The sequence below is a fragment of the Colias eurytheme genome, chromosome 23, assembly GCF_061535395.1.
Source record: "Colias eurytheme isolate Ceu_HAF_F1 chromosome 23, ilColEury1 Martin Lab GWU primary, whole genome shotgun sequence".
Taxonomy (NCBI): Eukaryota; Metazoa; Arthropoda; class Insecta; order Lepidoptera; family Pieridae; genus Colias; species Colias eurytheme.
Genome location: NC_143002.1, coordinates 757,062 through 770,256, shown reverse-complemented (window position 1 = coordinate 770,256; position 13,195 = coordinate 757,062). Strand labels below are relative to the sequence as shown.

Genomic DNA, 13,195 nt, shown 5'->3' with positions numbered 1-13,195 from the left:
TCAAGTTTAATGGTATTTTTGGTCTTAATTGCAATATTAAGTCTTGTAATATTATTATTGTAACTTTGTAGTAAGTCCATACTTGATAGTTCAATTGATAAACATTAATCATAACTTTTAGCTGATTTACAACAAGATATGTATAGGTAGATTACACAATACCAAGAGAAATAAAAATGCAGAAATATTTAATAATGTTTTATTACAATCACATTCAAAATAACTAATAAACAGCTAAAAGGTTATTGAATAATAATTAATAACGATATTTTAATCTAAAACAGATCTTGCGTTGGATAAAGACAACTCTGTTAACTTCTGCTTGATTTCCGTTATCTGAAATGAAAATAGCCTTTTAATGGTAATGTACATCTTAGTACACATAAATACAGAAAAAAAAGGCGTGTGTGCCGAGCACACGTGTTAGAAGTGAAACTTCTTTGGCAAAATTCAAAGCTACTAAAATCGTCGCCATGACGCGGACGTGACGGTATTGTCATATTGCGACCTTGAAATTTTAATCTCAACGCAACTAAAGAAGTTTCACTTTGAAAACATGTTTCTTTCATCTATTCAAACAACAAAACGGTACTTAAAAAAATATGGTAAAGGCAACATGCTTTAATTTCTCGTTTATGCAACATGTTACACATAAATACCTACTCTCTGGAGGACTTCCCATCACCCTCCTTACTAAACCTTATCTGAAATTTATTCACCAAATACGCTACTATTTCGAAAACATATTACCACAAAAAACTTTAGACAGGGTTTAACTTTAAGCGCGAGTTCTCTTTAATATTCTGGTTTTGTCGTATTTCACATAGACAACTATTAAAGTGACAGATCCCTGGTTTAAAGTTAGACTGTGTTTATTCTTTTATGGTTAGACCAATAATATCTTCATACACTCACTTTTTGTATTTCATTTAACAAAACTCTCTGTTCCGTACGCGGGGTCATTTCTCTCTTCTCCAAATCAATGGCTTCCAAATTCTCAAAAAGTTTCTTTATTTTCATGGCCAAGTGAACATCATTACTGCTCTTTCTGGGCACAGTCGGTTTCGACTTTCGCACTATTTTCTTCCTATACTTATCCGGTAAATCTTTTTCTATATCTTCCCTAGTTAGGAACGTCATATATTCTGCGCATGTATCGTAAGGATAATTCATGTCTGTTTGTTTGTCACGAGTCATGAATAATTGGCGAGTTTTGTAAGTGGTCCGCCAGTTCTTGAGTAGCTCCATGTTCCTGGGAGAGATGGGTATAATTAGTTTTGTATGAGTTTAGAAATTCAAGATTTTTAACGGATTTTAAACGCGATTTATTCATTATAGCTATACTAATATTATAAAGCTGAAGAGTTTATTTGTTCGAACGCGCTAATCTCAGTAACTACTGGTCCGATTTGAAAAATTCTTACGGTGTTAGATAGCCCATTTATCGAGGAGGGCTATAGGTATAGGCAATATCGTATATATCATCACGCTAAGAAGCGCAGCTAGTATTATTTAAAATCCGAATTAATCGCGTTAAAAATCTTTAATTTCTGTAAATGTATAATACCTACTCGCGTAAAATCAAAAACTAGAAAATACTTGGTATGAGTTGTTACATGCTTGATGTAAACACTACATTACATTAGGATAGAATAGTATATATTACCATCTTTAACCAAATTACTTTTTAAGCGATTTACTTATATACGACCAAAATAAGGTATCTCAGATGTACGCAGTAGACATACAAAATATCATGAGAATCGGTCCAGCCGTTTCGGAGGTGTATGGGAACATAGTCACACGAGAATTTTATATGTATAGATTATTGCTTAGACAAGGCAAGAACCATCCTTTATTCAATCATAATCAATAATTATTATATTAAAGCATGGACCCAATAAATATCTAGATTATATTTGTCCATGATTAAAGTATGAACTTTTCTTAGGTATAACAAAAAAGTAAAAACCATAAACCCTAATTAAGTTTTAACTTACTTTTTATCCTGAATTATTTTCTCAGCCCTCGCCAAGAAATCCTTTCGTTTTTGAACAGCAATATCTCTCAAATGACTCTGCAGTATTTTTTTATCTTGCACCTCTTTACCAGACGTCCGCACCGGTCGAAGGTATTTAGCGCTCTGGCAATGCGGCGATAATATTTTATGTCGACTTACCGCCAATTTCCGACATTTTCCCTTTGCCCTATCGTAATATTCACTTTCCTCATCCCTATCATTAAATTGCACGCACATTTTACTGTTTTTAATTTCACTACCATCTAAAACTGAATTATAACTTCTAGCTTCATGAGAAGTTTCGTTTGATTCGCTCACTTCTGAGAGAGATTTTGAATCTAGTAAAAGTAGATTCGCCATGTAGTTATCGTATAGAAATGATAAAATTTTCGACGTTCCCGCGCTTATGATATCTTTTGGCGGGTAAGTTAGCGGATTTCCGCTCAATTGAAGCACTTTTAATGTCATAACGGTGCCCAGTTCATTTGGCAAGGTTATAATTTTATTATTTTGTAGTAGCAAATGCGTTAGTTGAGGGTGGTTTTTGATTGATACAGGAATGCTTTCGATATAGTTATCACGTAAATCGAGCCATGTTAAATTTGGACAGGATGGAAAGAAGTCTTCAGGAATAGCTTTGATGGAATTATTCTGTAAATAAATTGCCTGAAAATGATTTACAAATGATATTTGAATATAAAATTAATACTTATACTAAGATAAGATTCAAGTATCAAATAATGAAGTACCTAGGCATTACGGTCCCTAAAAGCTCTTAGCCTCTGGTTATAGTAACTAGGTAGGTAATTTAACGTTTATATTTTCATTAAAAGTACTGCATTTAGCTTTAACTGAAGGAAAATCTACGAACAAGTATTATAAAATTTACTCACATTTATAAGTTTATAGTCGAGCTTTGGAAATGTTTCTAAATTATTTGAATGTAAATCTATAGATGTTTCATTATGGTCTTCTTCATACAGATCACAAGAATAATCATACGACATACTCTGAAAGTAGAAAAGAAATTAAATATAAACTATATTAAACAGAATAATATGTTATACGAAATTATGACTACAGTTTTGTTGAATCGATAATGAAAATTGTCAAATTTTGTCATAGCAATTTTTTTTTAAATTTACCGCCAATAATCAACAGTTGTGTTTTTTTTCGATGTCATTTATGTTGTCCGAATACAAGCTTTTTGGTTCTATAAAATACGATTCACATAACAATATGTTTATTTCAAAAATTAAAATTTATATTGAAATAACAAATTATATTGTTTTATTATTGCCCTTGAGAAATAAATAAGATTCAAAAAATGAATAACAAAATATATTATTATATACGAAATATTAATTTATGTAAGTTCTATTTTTATTTAATAAAGTCAACAATACACATGATATATGAAAAATATATTGACTCGAAACTGTGGATATTTTTATATACATTACGTTAATAATTTTTAGAATAATTTTAAAATGAAAAAATCGACATTCACAATAATCGATAAATCGGTAAAAGCGCACGTTGACATTACGACAACCTCAACGACAACAAACAACATGGGCGATACGTCACTATTTCAGTTGCAAGATGGCGAACGTTCGGGATAGTGACACATCTTTGTGGCTCCACAATAAACTCGGAACTTCGAATGATTCGTGGACTACCGGTTCAATTTGCACACAATTAAATGCGGAAGTTTTAAAAAATATCAAGGATTGTTTTCCAGATTTGCAAACGCAAGTGAAACTCAAATTGTTGCTTAGTTTCTTTCATATCCCGCGCAGAAATGTTGAAGAGGTAACTTTTCTTTCTGTTCTATGGTTTTGCGTAACTGTATGACGTTTAATATCTCTTTCGTACATTATTGAATAGCAATAAGTGGAAGTGAGACAAAAAATGCGTATATAATTTGAACTTTGTTGTCAATAAATAAATACTATAATTTATCGATGATATTATTAAATGATGAGAATGAGAATGTATACACGTTGTTTTCTGGCTAATATTGACCGAAATTGTAGGAAGCCTTGCATTGATCAATTTCATTACATTTTTCTATTAATTAATCAATTGAATTTGATTCAAACGCACTTACCCTATGTTTGTTCATGTAGAAATGAAAATAAAAATAACTTTACTTTTGTAGGCTCACATATTATGTTAAAAAGAACGAGTATATTGTTTTTATTTGGTATAAACAATTTTAATGTTGCCTAATATAGGTTATACATTGCATGTGTTTATCATAAACATTTAGATGGAATGATAAATTCATATTGGAAATTGTTATTTATTTATTACTAGCGGTCCGCCCCGGCTTCGCCCGTGGTACATAATATTTACGTTTTCTCTACATAAAAACCATCCTCGTACTTCAAGGAATATAATAAAAAAAAGAATTATCCAAATCGGTTCAGCCGTTCTCGAGTTATGCGCTTACCAACACATTTTGCGATTCATTTTTATATATAAGAAGATTAGAAACAAACTACATATTATTACACTTTTTATACTTACAATATAGAGCAACATAGTTTTAAATGTTTGCATTTTTCGTTTTTCTTCTTGTGTTTGCAATAATATTCAAACCCAGAAATGTAATCTTCTCTTAATTACCACAAACATTTATTCATTCAACTATATTTCATTCAGAAGTGCTTTTGATTTTTTATAATAGATTATATTTTTCACCTGAAAAAAAAAAGCATTATAGATATGCGTTTCTACAGAGAAGAGCCAGCAAGAAACTGTAGTTTTTATTTATTTTCATCAAAATGTTGTATAATTAATAAACACATGATATAAGAATAAACTTAATGGTGCTTTTTGTTTAAAACACAATTCACACAAATTTAAATCAATTGTGTACAGATACTTATGTAAGGAAATTATATGTAGAACAAAGTCAATTTAAAATGCCTATCTAATATTAATTAATGAGGAAAAAGTATTTCAGTGCATGGCTCTTTTGTATTTATAATAACAAATCAAGCCTCTATAGGGATTATTGATATGAAAATATTATAAAAATGAAACTAACATGTACTTACACACAATTATTAGCTGACTCAACAAGTATTGTTCCGTCGGAACAGCTTAGAAGTGGTATCTAATAAACTTTACAATCTATTGAATATACACAATACAATAATACGAATAGTTCAAGGCATTTTGGATTTGGGATGTATAATATTATAAATTTTTTATCAATATTAAATATTATCATCATGACAATCAAAAAATTATTGATATACTAATCAATTTGACACAATGAGTACCACCATTTTCCTTCTTGATAAATGAGCTATCTAACACCGAAAGAATGTTTCAAATCGGACTAGTAGTTCCCGAGATTAGCACGTTCAAACAAACAAACTCTTGAGCTTTATAATATTAGTATAGATTAGTGACTCGCACTGCTTGTAAAATAGAGTATTTTTATAGCTATTATCCAAATCCAAGCAGAGTATACCTAATTCAACATACCTAATTCATTAAGATCTGTATAGCTGTTTTTGCATTATAAGTGGTGTAGCAATACTTTATTATATACATAGAGATAAAGAATATGTTTACAAAGATGTATAACTTGTTCTTAAACATTTATCAATTTATTTCAGTGGAAAAATGAGCTGGAAGAGATTATTGAAGTGGCGGCGGTGGACTCCGACCTCTGGGTGGCGATGCTCGCCGAGGTCCTCAAGACATTTCCCTCCGCAGGCACTCTTAATACCGAGATAGCAGAATTCGACGAGACCAGGCCTATATTCAGTGATATGATCAATGAATTGAGGAAATCGTTAGCCAAACATTCAGATCTGGGACTGTTGCCACTTGAGTGCCTGTATTTAAACAAAAATGCCTTAGTTTCAGTGGTGAGTGATTTTTAAATAATTTTAACCTTTATAGGGTACATTTGAGTCCTAACTTATAAATTAAATATTATATAATAATACTTTAACTAATAATTAATATATTGTAGTTAATATTTATGTTAAAACATTAATTACAATAATACCTTCCTTGTAATATACATGAGATGGAACTAGCTTAATTATACAATTAATAAATCGCCTAGCTTGTTTGTTAAATGTCACCATTAAACTTATAGCCTAATAGACTGTCATTCAATCAATTTTAATATTTACAACTAACTTTCCACCCGCGGTTTCGCCCGCGTTTTCAAAGAAAAACCCGCATAGTTCCCGTTCCCGTGGGATTTCCGGGATAAAACCTATCCTATGTGTTATTCTGATGTATAAGCTATATTGTGGTAGTTTCATTCAAATCCATTCAGTAGTTTTTACGTGAAAGAGTAACAAACATCCATACATCCATACTAACAAACTTTCGCCTTTATAATAGTATTAAGATATAATTAGAATTTGTATGAATTTACAGATTTTAAATTATACTGTTGGTTCACTTGTGTCATAAATAAAATTCATATAATAAGTTTATTCTGCAATGTATATAAATTTGTCAATAAATTTTTATCAAGGTGGGCCAGCAGCCCAACCCAGTGAAACATTTTACGCTTAAACGTAAACCGAAGTCGGTAGCGTTAAGGAGTGAACTGCTAGCGAAGGCTGCGGAGGTTCAAGCTAATCAGAAAAAGGCACAAACGCCAACAGTGCCTGTGAGGAGTCGAGGCATGCCGAGGAAAATGACTGATACAAGTATGTTATAGTTTATTTCTTGTTATATGAATTGTTATATTAAATCATTTTAAGAATACTGGTATCCTTACTGTACCATCACAGTATATATTTAATAATATTTTGCATGTACACAAAAGCTCCGACTTGCACACAAGAGTAGGAGATAGACACGATTATGGCACAAGGAACAGGAATAGAATTGAAATGCCATTTTTCCGATTAGCTAAAGTTAAAAATTCATTTATGGGTCAAGGTATACGCTTATATAATAGAATTCCTCACAATATTAAAGAGTTTAGTAGTTCTAAATTTAAAACTTATATAAAAAATGTACTAGTTCAGAGAGCGTACTACAGTATTCAGGAATATATAGACGATAAAGACCCATGGAGGGTTATCGCGTAAAAACCACAAGACAGTTCTTTGGCATATTATGATATATTATTATGTAGTTAGATATAAGTTACATATTATGTAATATTGACATGATTTAAAAGAGCAACTATGGAGTTTCTTGCCGATTCTTCTCCGTAGATACTGCTTTCCGAATCGGTGGTAAATGTTAAAAATACTTATGTAATGACGATTCGAAAGTGCTACTAAATAGTAGTCTAATTGAATTAATGAATGTTTGAGTTTGAATGTTTGAGTTTGAGTTTGAAATTGCCCGTTATAGTCTTCTTTGTATTGTTGATAGTTCTAAATTCTAATCTGTCAGTCTTACAATTTTTTTTAATAATCCAAGTTGGGCTACTTTGCAAATTGGATAGCAATTAATACTTACAAATATTTAGTGCCAACAATGTTAAGTCTTTCAAAAAATTTACATTCTTCTCAAAAAGAATCATCAATTGATTTTATCGAATATATGCATGATTCCATCAACTAAATTGTTTGTTTGTGTACAATAATTAAAGAACAATACTGGACCAAATATTTAGTCGTAGGTATTATTTTAAGTATTTTAATTTTTTATTGTTACCCATAAACATTCCTTTAACAACATGTCACGTTCACAGCGCCGCTAAAAGGCCTGCCGTCCCGCTGGGCGGCCCGCAGCGGGGCCCGTGCGGTCCCCGCGCCCCCGGCGGGCCGCCCGCCGCCACGGGCTGGTATCAAGCTGCTAGATATCACGGAACAGCCCGCCACGCATGCGCAGATCAAGAAGAGGAGGAAGCTTGGTGAGTGGGGGTTTAAAAGCCAGTAAAGTGAGACGCCTTTTTTTTATAGTGGGGAAATCTTCGATACCCACGGCCCCCGGGGAAGGAGCCGTGGGTTATGTCGGATTCTTACCGACTAAAACCCCACTGTGTTCCGTCGAGCCGCTTTAATGATGGGGCCGCGGGTATTTGTTAGAATTCTTCCGCGACAGTAAAGTGGGACGCCTGATGTTGACATAAAAAAAAGGGAAATGTGGGGGTGAAATTGATTGTTTAAAATGGGAGGGATGGTTTGAAGTCCACCAAAACTTGGCGACGGCTTTTCAAGAAGTGAAATATCTGTTATTGAAAAAAATGTGAATTGTGGGGTTAAAATTGGTTTGTATATAGTGGAGGGGTTGCGGCTTTCGTGCGGTTCCATAAATTTATTACGTGCCGCCCGCCACCTAATTTACGATCTTCCGACCTATTGACAAACACACAAACATTATTTCAGTAATAATACAAAATAGTGATGAGAAATTGTCACACCACTATTTTTTCATAATATAATTTTCATTATTTCTTCAATAAACGATTTGGAATTGAATTATAACAGTTGGATACAAAAGAAGAGGGTAGTTGTCAAAAATATTAAATCAGTGATTTAATGATAATTTTAAAAATACATTGTTTTCCGTTATGAAAAATGCTTATGAATAGATAAATGCTGATCATTTTATTATATTTTATGACAGAAATGGAAGAGGGTGTCAAAAAGGCTCCCCCCGCTTCGCCGCCACCACCTGACTTCAAAACCGCGAAGACTGAAGAACAACCAGCAAGTAAGTTTTTTTATATGTTTGTGCATGTATTTGTTAACTGACACATACATATGAATAACAAAAATGTTTTTAACATATTATTGCAAGTATGTATTGTCAAACAAAACACGTATTTGAAAAATATATTATTATGTGGGTATCCTTTAAAATAAGGGCTGATTTTTCAATCGTTGATTAAAACTTATTCATCAAAAAACGTATTAAACTTCCATTTCAAAAATATATTCTAATTGTCCGTATTTGACAGTTTACAGGTGACATTTTAAAATGTTCGTGTAATACTTTATTGGACTGATAAATTTTAACCAAGGATTGAAAATTGTATGCTGTCTTTTTGCAGAATGCCGATCCACATGACATCTAGTATGTTAAAACGACGGCTTTTTTATTGACAAATAATGTAGGTACTTAAAAAAATTATGTTGATTGATTTATTTATTTTTCCAACTCAACAGCAACGAGTACAGACGCGACAGTGGAACCGGAAGCGGAACCGGCGGAAAGCGCGGGATCCCCGCAACCCGCCGCGCAACCGCAACCGCAACCTGCGCCCGCGCAACCGCCGCCATTGCTGTTGCAACAGGTAAAACACCTTTAAGATTAGTATTACAAATGTTTTAAAATTTAAATCAAATATAATAACGCTTTGTATTAAGTATTAGATGTGACAATTTAGGATGTGTACATTTGACTGGATTTTTTACCGACTGCATTGTAGTTGTCTATAAAGAAAAAATCTTATTTAATCGAGTTGTGATTCCAAATTAAATTAACCGCCTATAAATATTTAAAATTTGGTATTATGTTTCTAAACCTTTATGAACAGGTAACTTCTCTTCTTGACTATGATAAGAAATTAATGTTTTTTTGAAATTAAACTTCTTTCTTAGGCGTGAGAGTAAAAATTAAAATTGTAAGGTCGCGTCATGGCCATAGTAAGTCACTTGATGGAGTAAGGCGACGATTTAGGTATCTTTGAATCTTGTCGAAGAAGTTTCACTTCTGACACGTGAACACGACACACACGTTCTATTTTTTTTTAATTTGATGAATTAATTAATGTGTTGATAACAAATAAACTAATCTGCTGCGTAGGGCGGCGCGAACAAGGGTCTGGTGGTGGGCGGTCCGCCCAAGCTGGTGCTAACGGGCAAACCGGTGCTGGTCTCCGCGCAGAACCTGCTCAACACCTCCGCGCTGATCCTGCACCAGGGTGGCAAGGCGGTGCTGCTGCAGAACATCAAGCCGGTACGTGCTGATGCTGCAGAGCATCAAGGTTCAGCTGGTTCTGGAGGAAGGTGGAAATCCTCCGGAAAAAGGGAGGATGTTCGACCAGTACATGATTCAGAGCGAGGTCTCAGTGAAGACGGCCCATTAAAAATTTTATTCCTTCCTCGATGAATGGGCTATCTAGCACTGAAAAAAATTTTCAAATCGGACCAGTAGTTCCTGAGATAAGCGCGTTCAAACAAACAAACTCTTCAGCTTTATAATATTAGTATAGATTATCACATGTTGCCGTGGAATAGAAGTTTTACTGGATATAAATGTAAGTACACGTCCGACTCGCACCGCGTCTTACGAGATACTGACGGGTCAGTCGATTTTCAACCTTAAATACGTATGATATATGATTCACTTTGTAAAAATGTGTACTTAAATATTTTTGATATACAGAGTGACTTGTTATATGTGTAATAGTTTTAAAGGGGTGAAAGTATAGCTTGGAGTAAACCACTAAATATTACCCAGCCGAATCTTATTAGTTGAAATATTTAACAGAAAATTTACCAAATTCTTAGGGAAACAACAAACCCTTTAAAACTATTACAACAATAATAAATCATCCTGTATATTACGCTAAAAGTGTTCATCTAATTATGTTTAATTCTAGGTGACGCAACAAGTTGTGCAACAGACGCCGCAACCGATACAACAACACACGACATTACCCCACACGGTCAGTATATTCATATATATCTTTATTTATAACTAAAAAATTTAAAAGAAATAAATAATATATTTTCTCAAAATAATACACTATTTATAAAATCTCATCGAAATCTGTTGCGTCATTTTAAAGATCTAAGCATACAGACACACAGACCGTGAAAAGTGTTTGTTTTATACTATGTATTGATGAAATATAATAATTTAAATTTAATAATAATATTATAATTCGCAGGTGCAACTCCAGCAGCCGGTGCAACAAATACAACAGCAACCAGCGGCGCCACAGCAACAACCGCAACAGCAACAACAACAGCAACAACCAGCAACGACACCGGCCAACCAGCCGGGACAGCCGTTGTTGCCAAGACGTGGGCTCTCGCTTACGGTAAGATATAGATATAATATTAAACCGGTGCAACAAATACAACAGCAACAACCGCAACAGCAACATATATTATAATCATTGCTCTTGTAATATAATATAGTTGTTTATTTTAACATTACAAACTGTCTTGTATTTTATTCAACTTAGGGCCGATTTTTCAATGCTTGGATAAAAGTTATCCGTCCAATAAAGTATTACACGATAATATTATAATGTCACGTAAACTGCCAAATACGGGCACTTAGAATACGTTTTTAAAATGGTAGTTTTATACATTATTCGACAAATAAGTTTTATCCAAGCATTGAAAAATCCGCCCTAAAACTAATATTTACAATTGTTCTATTATTTGCAGCGCGAACAAATGTTAGAGGCGCAGGACATGTTCCGTAATGCGAACCGAGTGACGAGGCCCGAGAAGGCGCTTATATTGGGCTTCATGGCAGGATCCAGAGGTATATACTGTATTATTTATGTATTTTATAGCTATTTATTGTGTTTATGGAAGAAAAATAGATAAAAAAATGATATTCAATGTGTTTGCAGTCTTTACATTTTTGATCTGTTAATACTTGATTTAGCGGTTGAAAAAATGAGAAGCATTACAAACATTTTAAGTTTGAAATGTTTAAAATAATTACAATAACATTTGGTTTGTAAACTCAACTTTTGTATTAATTATTATGCTCATTTTCCGCATGATAATAAATCTTTGATTGTTCAAAAACCGTTAAGATAATAACACAATTAATTATTAATTATGAATAATTATGATAGATATATATATCATTATTTTTGTTATAAAATCGGAAAAACCATGTTCTTATATTCTATCATTTCTTTCAGACAACCCCTGTCCGAACCTCGGCAACATAGTGACAATAAAACTCTCCGAAAACATAGAAAACGTCCTGCAATCAGACGATACATACCTAACCATGCTCTCAGAAATGCATTTCCAAATGAACTACAATAATGGACAGTGGACAAGGCTCAAGAAGTACAGACATATAGATGGCATGGTCCCACAGAAGATACCACCAGGATCCACGGTTATATCGGCCAATAATCAACAGCCTGTTGTGTCGATAGCCAATCAGAGTGTTAGTTAAGTGTCAGTGTAGTGTCTAAAGTGTTAAAGTGACAGTTGCCATGGAAACGGTGTAGTGTCTGGATGTGAGCGAACAAGTGGAACAATCAGGTAATTTGGAGTGAAATTGTAATGGGCGTTCACAATGGGCAGCGTTGGCCCAACAAATGATCATTGTGGTAGAAGGAAGGTGGAATACCATAGAAAAAGGGAGGATCTTCGAACAGTCTACTGGACTGGCTGACCGGACTAGGCCACAATGTATGATATCGGAAAGTTGTATATATTACTAGCTTCCGCCCACGACTTTGTACGTCCCCGTGTTTCCCCGTTCCCGCAAGAATTTCGGGAAATCCTTTCTTAGCGGATGTCTACGTCCTAACATCTACCTGCATGCCAAATTTCAGCCCGAAACGTCCAGTGGTTTGGGCTGTGCGTTGATAGATCACTATATCAGTCACCTTTGAGTCTGTAGCGAAAATATTTCGCTTGCACGATTCAGAGCGAGGTGTCGCTACAATCGTCGATATTTGCCGCCATTACGGCGATAATTAATATACATCTACAATGACGGGCGATCATAGACATTTAGGATCTACACAATCGTTATTGCCAGTACTCGCCCAACGCTGCCCAGTGTGAAAAGGGCCTTAAATGGTTTTTAGCTAGACGTTTTGTGTTAGCGATTTGGTTATATACAATAACAACTTATACTGTTAAATCAGAAATTAATGAAAAGTAATATGGATAAATAAGTACAGATTTTTTAAGCTATTGCATAGCTTTTAGCTCAGACTTTGAGCGCGGCGACCGAATGTAAAAATTCCGTAACGAAAATGATGCGATGCGATGCTTTACCGCGGCAGTCCTCGAGTGCCTGTTTTTTTTGTGTAGTCTATGGATCTCAAAAGATAAAATTAGACTATTGGTTGAGTTTGAAAGGAATGGACTAAAAATAGAACAGAAAAGTATGTCTGAATATGAAATATTAATAAGTGTTATAATATTATAGAATAGGCAATGAAAATGGAACGAGAATTTTTAAAGAATCGAAACGGAAGGATATGTTTTAACTGAATACTGA

The 13,195-nt window shown here is 33.7% G+C and overlaps 2 protein-coding genes across 2 annotated transcripts; one reads left to right on the top strand and one right to left on the bottom strand.

The window, feature by feature from the left end:
• Positions 1-237: 237 nt before the first annotated feature.
• Positions 238-3,112, bottom strand: LOC149898099 (uncharacterized). The gene is made up of 4 exons (XM_090115617.1): positions 2,914-3,112; positions 2,001-2,686; positions 916-1,252; positions 238-336 (listed from the first exon to the last, which is right to left on the bottom strand). Exons 1-4 carry the CDS (start codon positions 3,025-3,027, stop codon positions 271-273), a joined length of 1,203 nt encoding a protein of 400 aa, XP_089971743.1. The 5' UTR covers positions 3,028-3,112; the 3' UTR covers positions 238-270.
• A 513-nt stretch (positions 3,113-3,625) lies between these two features.
• Nelf-A (Negative elongation factor A) lies at positions 3,626-12,959 on the top strand. The gene is made up of 11 exons (XM_090115576.1): positions 3,626-3,835; positions 5,659-5,913; positions 6,540-6,717; positions 7,719-7,880; positions 8,597-8,683; positions 9,139-9,266; positions 9,779-9,931; positions 10,578-10,643; positions 10,869-11,021; positions 11,377-11,476; positions 11,868-12,959. The coding sequence occupies exons 1-11, from the start codon at positions 3,626-3,628 to the stop codon at positions 12,131-12,133; spliced, it is 1,758 nt and encodes a 585-aa protein (XP_089971702.1). The 3' UTR covers positions 12,134-12,959.
• Positions 12,960-13,195: the final 236 nt, after the last annotated feature.

Coding starts and splice junctions, on each gene's coding strand:
- Nelf-A (XM_090115576.1), top strand. CDS start 3,626: ATGGCGAACGTTCGGGATAGTGACACATCTTTGTGGCTCCACAATAAA. Junction 3,836..5,658: donor CGCGCAGAAATGTTGAAGAG/GTAACTTTTCTT, acceptor AATTTATTTCAG/TGGAAAAATGAGCTGGAAGA. Junction 9,267..9,778: donor CGCCATTGCTGTTGCAACAG/GTAAAACACCTT, acceptor TCTGCTGCGTAG/GGCGGCGCGAACAAGGGTCT.
- LOC149898099 (XM_090115617.1), bottom strand. CDS start 3,027: ATGTCGTATGATTATTCTTGTGATCTGTATGAAGAAGACCATAATGAA. Junction 2,687..2,913: donor TCGACTATAAACTTATAAAT/GTGAGTAAATTT, acceptor AATCATTTTCAG/GCAATTTATTTACAGAATAA. Junction 1,253..2,000: donor AAAATAATTCAGGATAAAAA/GTAAGTTAAAAC, acceptor CATCTCTCCCAG/GAACATGGAGCTACTCAAGA.